The 13001-nt window shown below is 33.7% G+C and overlaps 1 protein-coding gene across 2 annotated transcripts in view; it reads left to right on the top strand.

Moving 5' to 3' along the window:
- Positions 1–13001, top strand: part of ATAD2B (ATPase family AAA domain containing 2B) — a 245735-nt gene that overhangs the window by 37968 nt on the left and 194766 nt on the right. For both annotated transcript variants that reach the window (XM_058287681.1, XM_058287680.1), the window contains exons 2-7: positions 554–705; positions 6107–6156; positions 6525–6678; positions 7849–7951; positions 8987–9095; positions 12217–12333. In XM_058287681.1, the coding sequence (XP_058143664.1) occupies positions 554–705; positions 6107–6156; positions 6525–6678; positions 7849–7951; positions 8987–9095; positions 12217–12333 (685 nt within the window). The remainder of the gene's footprint in view (positions 1–553; positions 706–6106; positions 6157–6524; positions 6679–7848; positions 7952–8986; positions 9096–12216; positions 12334–13001) is intronic.

Raw genomic sequence — 13001 nt, 5'->3', positions numbered from 1 at the left:
GTTAAAAAACATGAGGTTCCCAAAACCGCCCCCCCCCATCAACATCCCCTTTTCATCAGTACAGTACATTCACTGCATTTAGTAAATGCATCCTGGAGCACTGCCTTACCACATGGACCATAGTTTACATTGTAGTTCACACTCTCCCCCAGTCCATCCAGTGGGATATGGCAGGATAAACAGTGTCCCGCATCTGTCCCTGCAGTATCATTCAGGACAACTCCAAGTCCCAAAAATGCCCCATAACACACCTCTTCCTCCCTTTCCCTGCCCTCAGCAACTCCTGTGGCCACCGTGCCACATCAGTGATGCTACTACTTCCATTGCTAGAGTCACAGCAGTTCTATTAAATATTTTTATCATTATAAATTTAATCTTCCTAATTTTCTTTTTTGTTTCTTTATTCACAGATTATTACATTTTGCTGTTTGTAGTATGATTCATTCAGTAGTTATTTGTTGGTTGAGTAAAAATTATTTTAGATTACCCAAGAATATTAAGAATTCCATGTGTTTTACTAAAATAGTAATTACATTTTAACTTTGTCTTTCAGAAAGCTGAAATTGATGGTAGTTTGAGTGATAGCCATGTGTCACCTCCAGCCAAACGCACTTTGAAGCAACCTGATTCTGTTTGCAAAGACAAATCAAAATCAAGAAATACTAGTCAGCGAGAGGAATGGAACATATCAACTGGACAGGCCAGGTGAGAAGAGAGAACTCAATAACTGTTTTTTCATGTTTTTTATATGATTCAGGGCTGCTTAATTAATGCTGATTTCTAAACTTGTAAAATCATTAGTGCCTGCAAATACTTCTAAATAAATTACATTAAATTTATTTTATAATTTTTGTATGTAATTTTGTTTTTTCTTCCAACTATGGTAAAAAATAAAATATATTTGTTTTTACAAAGGTACGTTGTATAGTAATAGAAACTATTGTTAATGAAACAGTAAGATCTTGAATTTGCACACATTTGTATAGTCCTGAAGATTCAAATGGTCAGAATTATATTTTTTCATTTGAAAATAAAATCTCCCCTTTCTAAAATTATTTAATATTCACTTGAATTTATATACTAAAATGTAATGAAATCTTTTCATCCATTAACTTGTTTTCAACTTAAAATTTTTCCTTGATTTGGTATGTTTTGGGACAACCTATTTTACTCAGTTTCAAGGTATATGGTGATAATTTAATATGGATAGGGTAGGCACGGAAACAAAAGATTTAAACATTGGAATCAGAGTCTTTAGCTTCTCTTCTCCCCATTCTTTGATGTAGAAGTACTGATGACAAGCCAACTGCAAACAAAAGTAAAAGAAAAATTTTGTCTTCTTACCTATTTGAAGTATTTAAAAATATTTTGATTTTAGTTTTGTGTAGGTAAAATCTGGATACTGTTACATTTCAGTGGAAAAAATTGGGTTATGTCTGGATAACCTTGAAGATTAACACTTGGTATACTTTTCAATGGCTGCCATTAAACTAATGAGATAACTAAATACTTGAAGGAAGTGCCAGCCAATTCTTATTTAAGTTGTACTTACCAACTTGAGAGAAACTGTCTTTACTCTTAATAAAACAAAGGTGAAAATGTTCAGAATTAAATGTTTTAAAATCATTCCTTTTATTGTTATTAATTCAGTCTCCTCACCCCCGTGCCACCCTCTTCTATCAGAAAGCACAAAACAAAACAAGGAATAGGGAATTATTTGAATTCTCAGGTTTTTGTTATTTCCTAGACTTTGACAGATCCTGTAAATTTACTGGTTCCTGAAGGATCTGTACCTGCTTCAATATATTCCATAAGAAATACCATTTTATTATGTGTTTATTTTGCTTTGTCAGTTAAATAGAAAATACAGGAGTCATAGTCTGCTGATTTTTTCCCTCCCCTTCCCACACATTCATCTGTGAGAAGAAACAGATCTATATCATTATGATGTTACTTAAAATGAATACTGCCATTTAATTATACTTCTAGACTTACTCTTCCTGTTGTAATCTATATCCTTTATTTATTAAGAGAGTGAATCACATTGCTTTTCCTAGATACATGGCTTTAAAAAATTATCTTTCAGTGTTAAGTTTGACTTTTAACTAAAAGATAATTTTAATGAATATTCAAGTGTGAGTATATAATAGACTAGAGTCCTATCTTATCTACCCAGAGGGTATTTTGTGCAGATGGAATCTTGATCATGTCTTTCATGTGAAAAGTAACAAAAAAAATTTGGGGGAACCTGGGAGTTAGTTTTGCTTCCAGTACACTACTCGGTGTTATAAAAATACTAAGTACATATGAAATAAAAAGCTTAAATAACCACCAAAACATTATGACTTTGGTTTTGTCGGAAGAATAATTTTTAGCAGTTCACACAACTTTAAAAGTTTTTTGAGTTTATTTTATTTAGGCATATAAATAAGTGCTACATTGTTAGTATTAGAATCTTTTGGTGTCTCAGTAGCCTGAAAAGATAATGCTATTTGACCTATTAGAGTCAAAAGAATTAAATTTTAGGTAAAACATGTAGTTTAAATATTTTCAGATTTTGAGTTAGTGTAACTATAAAAATCAGATTTTAATTGAAAGCTTATATTTGTTTTTATGTCATGAACCTGACAATCCTGACTCCTTTAATTTTAAAAATCTAAATTCTTTTGAGCATCTGTGGTAAAATTAATGGAATTCTTTAAAAGATAGTTAGAAACAATTCATATGAAGGAAAATTGAATATAGACAAGAATAAGTATTTACTATGAAAAATAATGAATCCTAATGGACTTCACAAATACCACAAAATTCTTGAAAGAATTTACTACCAATTGATGTAATAACTTTTCTTTTTAGAGACAGGTAATTGGATGAAGATAGAAGTAAAAGTGGAACTAGAACTTCTTAGTTTTCATAAGTGATTTGAGATAGATGATGAGTTTTCATTTGAGGGGAAATCTTTGTTTATGTATTTCAAGGCACACATATATATCCACGTATTTTAATGATTAATAATTTTTTAATGAGGTGTTTTAAAATACACGTTCTTTATGTTATGTAGAAATTCACAAATATATATATATACTAATAGGGTCCTGTACTCAAGACAGAACCCCATTTCTTTGGTTTTTGTCAGCTGACATCCATTAATTAACCATTTATTTTGATCTTTGACAAGATTAAAATTCACTTAAAAGTAGCATTCCTAAAAATTTACTTTTGTGGTTATATGATGAGGGAGTAGTAAGGTTAGACAGAAGTATGAGCTATATTTGATTGCTGAGGCATATTAGAATTGAGGGGTGCTGGTGACTGGGTGAAGTCTTTCAGAACTAGGGCGTTTTCTAAATTGAGTTTTAGAACTCTCTTAAATCATTAAATGCTTTGGGCTTATATGGGAAAGGGAGAATAAGTATTGCTTTTCAAGTTTAATATTACATTGATAATGTGCCTTTGATAACTAAAGCCATAGCAAATGCTAATCTAGCACTCATGTAATATAAAGTGATACTTGACTCATTTAAAAAATTCGGGAAGGGGAGCTGATGTGGCTCAAGCAGTTGAGTGCCTGTTTCCCACACGGGAGGTCCTAGATTTGTTCCTCGGTGCTTCCTAAAAACAAAAACAACAAGCAAACAAATGGAAAAAAACAATTTAGGGAAGCCAATGTGGTTTAGTTGTTGAGTGCTGGCTTCCCTATGTGCAAAGTTCCAGTTCAATCCCATCCCCAGTACCCAAAAAAAAAAAAAAAAAAAAAAAAATCAGGAAATAAGAGATACAGGAGAAGATATTGGAGGGTTATTTAAGCAGTAAACCAAACTAGTTATGTCTTCTGTGATCATCTTTTGGGAACATTGATTTACAGAAACTTTTTAGACATGTTATTATGTAGGCAAGCCAATTCTTAAAATTCCAGTATTCTTTCTTTATGTACCCAAGTATTTCATGTTCTCACTCCATTTTTTTTAGCTCTCTCCTTTTTTTGAAGAAGTGCAATGATGGCAATAATCTATGACTCTAACACTTCTTAAAATTTTTAAACATATCTTTTTTTAGTAACCAAATGAAAGTCAAGAAAGCATTATTTTCTTCAGCGTGAACAAAAAGCTATTGTGCTTTTTCCCCTGCGATGTTGTCATTATTCAGAAAAGTTTTATATTTCTTTCGTGAAATGATTTTCAGGTCTGCAGTCTTACTCTTTTGAATAATTTAAATGATGCAAAATTTTTTTTTTTTATTGACTTTGTAATAATATTACATTAAATATATATATATATGTGAGGTCCCATTCAACCCCACCCCCCCACCCCCCCTTTCCCCCCCAACAACACTCGTTCCCATCATCATGACACATCCATTGGATTTGGTAAGTACATCTTTGGGCACCTCTGCACCTCATTGACAATGGTCCACATCATGGCCCATACTCTCCTCCATTCCATCCAGTGGGCCCTGTGAGGATTTACAATGTCCGGTGATTACCTCTGAGGCACCAAATGATGTAAAATTTTAACCACTTTTTGCAAATAGCCAAAATTCATTGGGAGCCAAGACTTGTGAAAAAATTGTTCAAATTGGGGAGCAAATATGGCTCAAGCAGTTGGGCACCTCCCTCCCACCTGGGAGATCCCGGATTCAGTTCCCCATGCCTCATAGAAACAAAAACAAACAACAAGCAAGCAAATGAGAAAACCAACTCAAGGGAGCTGATGTGGCCCAGTAGTTGAGCACCAGACTCTCATATATGAGGTTCCAGGTTCAATCCCTGGTCCTGATACCTAAAAAAAAAATTATTCGAACTGATAATACTTTATTGTGTAAAAGCCAGAGTGTAAGTATGTAGTAATAAAATTGATTTTTTTGTGTAGTTTTGAGTGGATTTTGAGATGGATTCTAAAGAATTCCACAATGCATTGTGCAGTGGCAGCACTGATAAAATAAATGTATGTATATTCCTCTAAGGTATGATCTATTCATACATACTCTTTATTACCTTATAGTCATACTTGTACTCAGAATCATTCACATTATATACAAGAGTGCTAAAAATGAAATGCTCTCCAATCTGATAGGTATTAGGACAAGGTAAATTTTTGGTTGTTGTTTTTTTGGGGGTTAGGGAAAGGGACTGAAGTATTCTTGTTTTTTGTTTTTGACAGGCTGAAGACACTTGGTACTTTGAGATTTTCTTTGTCCCTCTTAGTCATCCTGGCTGTGACCTTCATTGTGCAGGAGCATTGTGATAGATAGTTATTTATATTTTAACATGATGAGTCCTGGAATAACCAAGAATGTTAAAATATTTTAGTTAAAAATTTGTGCAAACCACAAAGAATAGCAGAACAGAAGATAACCATATATTCTATTTTCTGAATGTCCTTCCCTTTGTTTTTTTCTTCTGTCTTTGAAAATAGTGATTGTTGGGTATTTCAGAAATATCTTAGTAAGTTTATATTGACAACACTTTCATTATATAGCAATTTAGTTTTCTTTTTTGAACATTCTCATTATACTGTGGAGAACCCTGACTTTTTTTTCTTAAGTCTTCATGTTGGTGACCATTTAGTATCTTCTAGTGACTTAGTGTCTCTTCTGCTCCCCAACAGGGAGAATTATAAAATGACTGTTTTGAGAAATCAGCTAAGTTTTCATTTATTAGTTTAAATGTGTAGTAAAATATTTTGAAGAATTTGTTAATTAATATCAGTGTTAATGTGCTTTTCCTTCTTACAGTTTATTATTTGGATAAATTTGTTGTGGTTTCAATTTCATTTTGTCAGTCAAAACTGATAGTTAATGTCTGTGATGATTGCTGTTTATGACATCAGTTTAAGCCTTTTCATTGTAATTTTAATTATAGAGCTGAAGACAAAGTTCTGTTTATAATGTTATGAAAGATTTTCTTAAAGTGATGAAATGACTTTTACTAGTAGCATTTTTTACTAATTGGTATCTTACACCAATTTTAGAGTAAAATAATATCTTTACTCTTGAAAAAATAATATTGTTAACATTTTAAGATTAAAATGATTCCAGCAGTATTGCTTTTCTTGCTTCTTTAAATGAATGTTGATGTATTTGCATATTAAATATAATTGTGTTCTAGGTTAACTTCTCAGCCTGGTGCTACATTACCAAACGGACATAGTAGCTTATGTGAGTATTCTATTATGAAACTGGTTAGTATTGAAATTCTTGTAAGGGTGTTAGAGTAAGCGATAAAGTGGGGAAAATAGAGAGATTTTAATAGTATGCTCAGCATACACTTGGAGATGGCTGAATTTCTGACATAATAAAAACAAATGTAATTATTAAATTTTGAGAGATAGGTCACAACTGAAGTAATTTAAATTATTATGGCATATTGTAAAACAGTTATAGAAGTTTTAGATTATTGAATATTAAAGCCATTTAAGAGGTTATATTCAATTTTATAGTCATTTAAATAATTTCTTGATTTTTTTTCTTTTCTTGATTTTTTTTGTACTTTGTACTTTGAAATGGAAATATCTCTCTTCTTATAGCCCTTCGAAGCCATCCCCTTCGAGGGGAAAAGAAGGGAGATGGGGACCTTTCTTGTATAAATGGTGAAATGGAAGTCAGAAAAAGTTGTCGTTCCAGGAAAAACAGATTTGAAAGTGTGAACCAGAGTTTGTTATTTGATCAACTAGTAAATAGGTATGAATGCTTTATGCAGTAAGCAGTATCATTTAATTATTTGCTTTTAAAACCAATAATATTTTACAAAATAACTTAAGCACTATCTTAACAGTATTCACAATTTTTTAAAACTTAATTTGAATTAACAGTGGTTAGCAGTGTTTGTCTACTTTGAGTCATTTAACTAGGTTTAAATAGAATTCGAGTAATAGCTAAATTTTTCCCATCCCTTTTAAGCTCCGGAACATAGATAATATAAAAAGTAATTTTATTCTGTCTATTATTATAGTTCATTTACTGATAATGTAGTGAGTGGTAGTTATGTTTAATCAAGATTTTGAATTGAAGGTATTTTGAGGCTGAGTATGTGGGATTGAGTTATTTAGCTAGTGAGTGAGTCTAGCAGTCTAGCAGACTGCTAAGCATTTATATCCAATGAAACTTTATTCTTCTCAGATACTATATTATCCTACTTTATCCTTAAAACAGCTTGGGAGAGGTAGGTTAGTATAATCCTTATTTGACAGGAGAGGACATTATGTTATAGAGGTAATGTCAAATTTGGGGATTAGCTATTTGTTTAGCTCTTAGGTCAGTATCTTGGCACACAGCAAATGCTATGTTGTGTTTGTTAAAAATAAATGGAATTTATTAAGATGTTAGCATGTATTTCGTGGATGTCTAATTTCTAAAAATATCTGTTAACCTCATCAGCTTTAAACTTTTTACAAATCCTTTTATTTTGTATAGTTTTTAATACCTTCTTCAAGGAAAAAGATTAAATTGGTTATTATTTTTTGTTAGCATCATGGATCTGTAGTCAGTTATTTGTGGTGGCATTGTGGTTTTATTTATGTGGAGGCTTACAAAAGCCTATATTTCAAAGGCTTTTTTAAATATGTTAAGGTAGACAGTGTTAAAAATTACTATCAAATAAATCTACTCCAATAAGGTTTTCTTTCCTTTTTGTAAATTAAGTCCTCAGGATTTATAAACTGTTGTTGACGTTTTTTATTGGGCATTGTCTTTTGATGGATACTGATTATAAAGGAGTCAGTAAATTGGAATGTTATGGACAGTTACATATCAGAGATGAAGTAGTTAGGCTTTGATGAAGAGTTCTTTCACATGTATGATGCAGTATATGGTCCTACCATGGTCTAAACCCTAGTTTTATTATAATTGTAGTACTGCTGAAGCTGTACTACAGGAAATGGACAACATTAACATCAGACGGAATCGTCGATCAGGAGAAGTAGAACGACTTCGAATGTGGACTGATACAGAATTTGTGAGTGAATTAACTCTAACAGCATTTGCAAGTATTTTTCTTGATTAAAGAATTCAAAGGGAGAACAGACCACACTTGGATTTTATAGAATTAATATGCTTGTTCCTTGTTCTTTAATTCCACTTAATTTGAGGTTCTTTTCTTTTCTTTTTTTTTTTGAACATAGCCTACCTATGCCAACCTGGCTCCAAAGAAACCTGCTACGATTTTGCCAGATGAGTTATCTTAAAGTGCAGCTCTGATTCTGTCACTCTTCTGAGCCTCACCTTTAGTGTTTTTAAATTATGTACCTGTTATTACTTAAAAATAGCTTGACTCTCATAATCTGGCTTCAACTTAATCTTCTCATACACCACTTACCAAATATAAAAAACATTCTTGTCCCCATAACATTTGTTCTTATTAATACTTCTGGTTAGTGATTGATGTAGTCCTGCCTTTTTTACAAGTTCGTTTAAGATGCTGTCGCCTTTTTTACCCCTTAACAAGAGGAGGGTCATCTCTTCAAATTCTAGAGTAATTTGTACTTTTCTTTTTGATATTTTAAAAAAAATAAGTATTTCTTTTAAAAAAAAACCGATTTATTTATTTTCTCCCCTTCCCCTCCTCCCACCTGGCTTTTTTGCCATCTCTGTTGTCTTCTCTTCTCATTTTCTCTCCTCTAGGATTCACTGGAATTCAATCCTGGAGACCTCTGATGGGGAGAGAAGTTCTCTTTTTGGCATTTAACTTGTTTTAGTTTCTATTGTAATTGTCTGTGACTTGTCTTATTCCTTCCTACTAGGTTGTAATTTGCGGGAGTATGTCAGTGGCATTGTTTATTTTTAATCTTTAAGTATTTCATAAGTTTAATTTTATTTCTTTTTGGATCTTAAATTTATTGAATTCAGGAAACTCAGTTCTTACGAATATGTGCCTTGCAAATAGTTGCTTAATAAGTTTTATTGAGTGTGGGTCTGACCAGTTAGGTTAATATATTAGTGGTGGGGTATAAATGCCATATTAATATTTGACAGATTTCCTTTCTTTAAAAAGGAAAACATGGATATGTATTCAAGAGTAAAGAGGCGAAGAAAGTCCCTGAGAAGAAATAGCTATGGGATACAGAATCATCATGAAGTTTCTACTGAAGGTGAAGAAGAAGGTTTGTAAAGCACTGTACTAAATAAATATTAGAAAGTTCTGGTGGGCAGGAAGAAAAATATATACAAATAATATATGTGTAATGTTGGGTGGTGATTTTAACTTTTTGAGGTCTATATTACATAATTTGGGATAATTTTTATTCAGTTAGGCATTCTGAGCTTTCATTTCTTTCTATTGATAAAATGCTTTTAAGTGTATATTATACATTGTTATATAATGTATCTCATTAGTAGCTATTGACAGTACTTGACTCACCCAGTATGGTGTGGCATTTGCTGTGGGCTAGTTAGCTTATTAGGTGAAGCCTCTTTTTATATTTAGGCATCCTCTAGTAGGTTGTTTTGCTGTTCATAGCCTTGAAATCGCTGATTTACTTATTGACCGAGGAGCAAATGGTGAAGTTTAGAGAGAGGACGCTTACACTGGTGGAAGGGGGTGTGCTGTCCTTTCCAAGGTCTGTTTGAATTCTGAATGAAGAACCCATAGTGATCCAAGTGGAATCTAAGCGCCCTCTTGATACAGAGGAGGAGTGGACATAGCCATCCCAGGGTCCACAGAATGGAGGAGTGGTGTATGGATTGGAGTGTACTTGCTAATGCTCTATTCTGGAATTGTTGTGATTAGTGATGAAAGTAAATGTGGTGTTGAGGTGGGGAAAAAAACAAACAGAGGTCTTTAGACAACACAGTATTCCTTAAGCACCTGGGCAGAACTGTTCTTAGTAGTAGTTTACTTTTTTTCTTTCAAATTTGATTATGGCAATATGTATATAACATAAAATTGCCACTTGAACCATTGAAAGAAAAACAAAGAGAACCCATAGTGAATATGTAGGACAGGAACTGGGAATATGAGGAAAGCACATTGACCCCAAGAATTACAAACTCATAATTAGTATACATAAAGGATTTAATTCTGTAGATGTTAATCTTCTCTACGGATACAGATTTTCAAAAGATTTGGTATATTGTAAATAGTGATATTTTTACCAGGAAATCTTACTAGTTCGCACTATTTGTATAGGTTAGATGGAGAAGAATGGGTTTATTTCTCAGGTCAGCTGGTATTTCTAATGAAGGTACTTTATTGAGCAACTATTATTGTTGTTACAACTAGAACACATTGCTTCCTTTGGAGAAAATTAGTATAGGTGAGACAGCGTCATAATGTGATTTTTGCCTTTTCATTAACTGGCCATCTTGGTAGAGATTCCAGAGTAGATGTGCCTTGTGCAGAATTTCTTCCCATGGTAAATAGCCTTTTATTGTGCAGGCACTTTCAAAAAGTAATTTTTGAAGATTTAGGAAGCTTCTTTTGGGGCAAGTAATTTATGGTATTATTTAGATGAATAATAATTGAATTTGCTGATTTTCTCTGCAACCTAATACATTTTCAAAAGTTGGTGTAAGCTTTCAGATGTCATGAGTAAAATGTGAAGGCCTTTGCGTGCATTTTTGGTCTTCTCCTTCACTCAGCTTCACTGGCAGTTTTAAAATTTCTCCTATGCTTTGATATTATTACATCAACAATTCTTGTGATACACAGTTAATCATAAAATGTATTGCATTTGGGAAACATGTTCCTCTAAGTTTTCATCAAAATATTTTATTTAAACCTCTAACCAGCAATAATAGCAGAGTGAAACCACTTTTTAAAAATAGACTTTAAATACTGCATTACAGTGTACATGAAACCCAAGAGTACAGCTAGGTGAATTATCATAAAGCAATCATTTATGTCAAGAAATAAAGTACTATCAACACCCCAGACGTCTGCATTATGTTCCCTCTCATTCCTAACCACATTTTTCTATGCAAATGTAACTAATATCATGCTTAACTTTTGTCAGCAGGCCTGCAACCATTATATTGCCAACAAAATTTTTTCTTGCTGTAACATTAATAATTTGCTTTATAAGCATATATATTTATCTAACTACCAAGTTGAATTTGAGTAGTAATCTTATTCAGTGGTTAATTGGTCACCGATTGAGATTTGCTGTAGTTTGGTAAAATTCTTTCAAACATTTATTTTATTTCTCCCCCATCATTGTTTGTGCTAGCTTTCTGCTCTCTGGGTCCATTCATTGTGTGCTCTCTGTGTTTGCTTGTCTTCTTTTTAGGAGGCACCAGGAACTGAACCTGGGACCTCCCACGTGGAGAGAGGTGCTCAATTACTTGAGTGACTTCCACTCCTTGCTTTATTGTGTCTCTCATTGTGTTTCCTCCTTGTGTCTCCTTGTTGTATCATCCTGTTGTGTTGGCGCTTGCTGTGCCAGCCTGTTGGGTCAGCTTGCTGTCTTACTAGTCTTTTCTAGAAGGCCCCGGGAACCAAATCCAGGACCTCCCATGTGGTAGGCGGGCACTCAAATGCTTGAGCCTGAGCCATATCCACTTCCCAGTTCGGTAAAAATTTTTTTTTTTTAAAGATTTTCATTTATTTTATGTATTTCTTTCCCCTTCTCCCCCCTGCCCCAGTTGTCTGTTCTCTGTGTCTATTTGCTTTGTGTTCTTTGTCCACTTCTGTTGTTGTCAGCAGCACGGGAATCTGTGTTTCTTTTTGTTGTGTCATCTTGTTGTGTCAGCTCTCCATGTGTCAGTGCTATTCCTGGGCAGGCTGCACTTTCTTTCGTGCTGGGCGGCTCTCCTTACAGGGAGCACTCCTTGCGCGTGGGGCTCCTCTATGTGGGGGACACCCCTGTGTGGCATGGCAATCCTTGAGCGCATCAGCACTGCGCGTAGGCCAGCTCCACACAGGTCAAGGAGGCCCAGGGTTTGAACCGCGGACCTTCCATGTGGTAGATGGATGCCCTAACCACTGGGGCAAGTCTCCTTCCCCAGTTTGGTAAAATTTTAAGTCACCTTTTCTAGTTTTATGACCAAAGAAATTGAAAGGTCCTATACTGATCATTGATAGGAAAGCCTTGTTTTTTAAAATAGCTATCTAGGTTGGATTTTAATTATATTAATTTATGCTGTATCATGAAATGTTGGCACTTTTAAATGTCACCTGTGCAGAGAGAGTAAATGATAAAATATAAATGTTTAGTTCCTAAGTGAATCAGTCTTTGTGGATTAAAACAGTACTTTTTTCTTTTCTTTTCGTGTGTGGAAAACTAGAATCTCAAGAAGAGGATGGAGATATAGAAGTTGAAGAGGCAGAAGGAGAAGAAAATGATAGACCATACAATTTGAGACAAAGAAAAACAGTGGATCGATACCAAGCACCTCCAATAGGTAGCGAACCCTAAATAATTTTTTTCCTTTTTGTAGTTAATTAGCTTATTCTGCTCCAACCCTTCTAAAAAAATTAAAAAATTACAGAAGTGGCATATACAGGGCTGTAGCTTGGCCAGTCTTTTTTTTTTAAAAGAAGGAAAAAGTTAATTTAAAGTTGCTAAATCTGATAAGTAGTCTTTTCTAGAGGTATTGTTTTGTTGACCTTTTTCCAGTTCTTGGGAAATTTATCCTTTCTAAATTTTTAAAAATTGAGATATAATTCAGATACCATAAAGTTCACCATTTTAAGTGTACAATTCATTGTTTTTTAATATATATTTACAGAAGGTTTTTGTCACTTCAGTTCCTCCTTCTCTCTAGACCTTGGCAACCACTAATCTACTTTTTGTCTCTATGTATTTGCCTATTTTGGTCAGTTTATACAGATGGGATGATAGAACATGTGACCTTTTGTGTTTTACTTCTTTCACTTAGAAGAATGTTTTCAGTGAAGAACCAAGGTCTTTTGACTCAAAGTCTAAAGCAGTGATTTATTCTCAAGTATGGGGATGTATCAGGGTTATCTCAGTAGAGTCTTTGCTGTCCATGGATACAGACGCCTCTCTATGCCGGTTAGGAGTCACTGTCACAGCTAGCCCTGTTACTAATGTGGGGAGGGTGTTAGG

Source organism: Dasypus novemcinctus, chromosome 25 (genome assembly GCF_030445035.2).
Source record: "Dasypus novemcinctus isolate mDasNov1 chromosome 25, mDasNov1.1.hap2, whole genome shotgun sequence".
Lineage (NCBI taxonomy): Eukaryota > Metazoa > Chordata > Mammalia > Cingulata > Dasypodidae > Dasypus > Dasypus novemcinctus.
The sequence above is the reverse complement of the archived record's forward strand: the minus strand, read 5'-3'. Positions and strand labels throughout refer to the sequence as shown.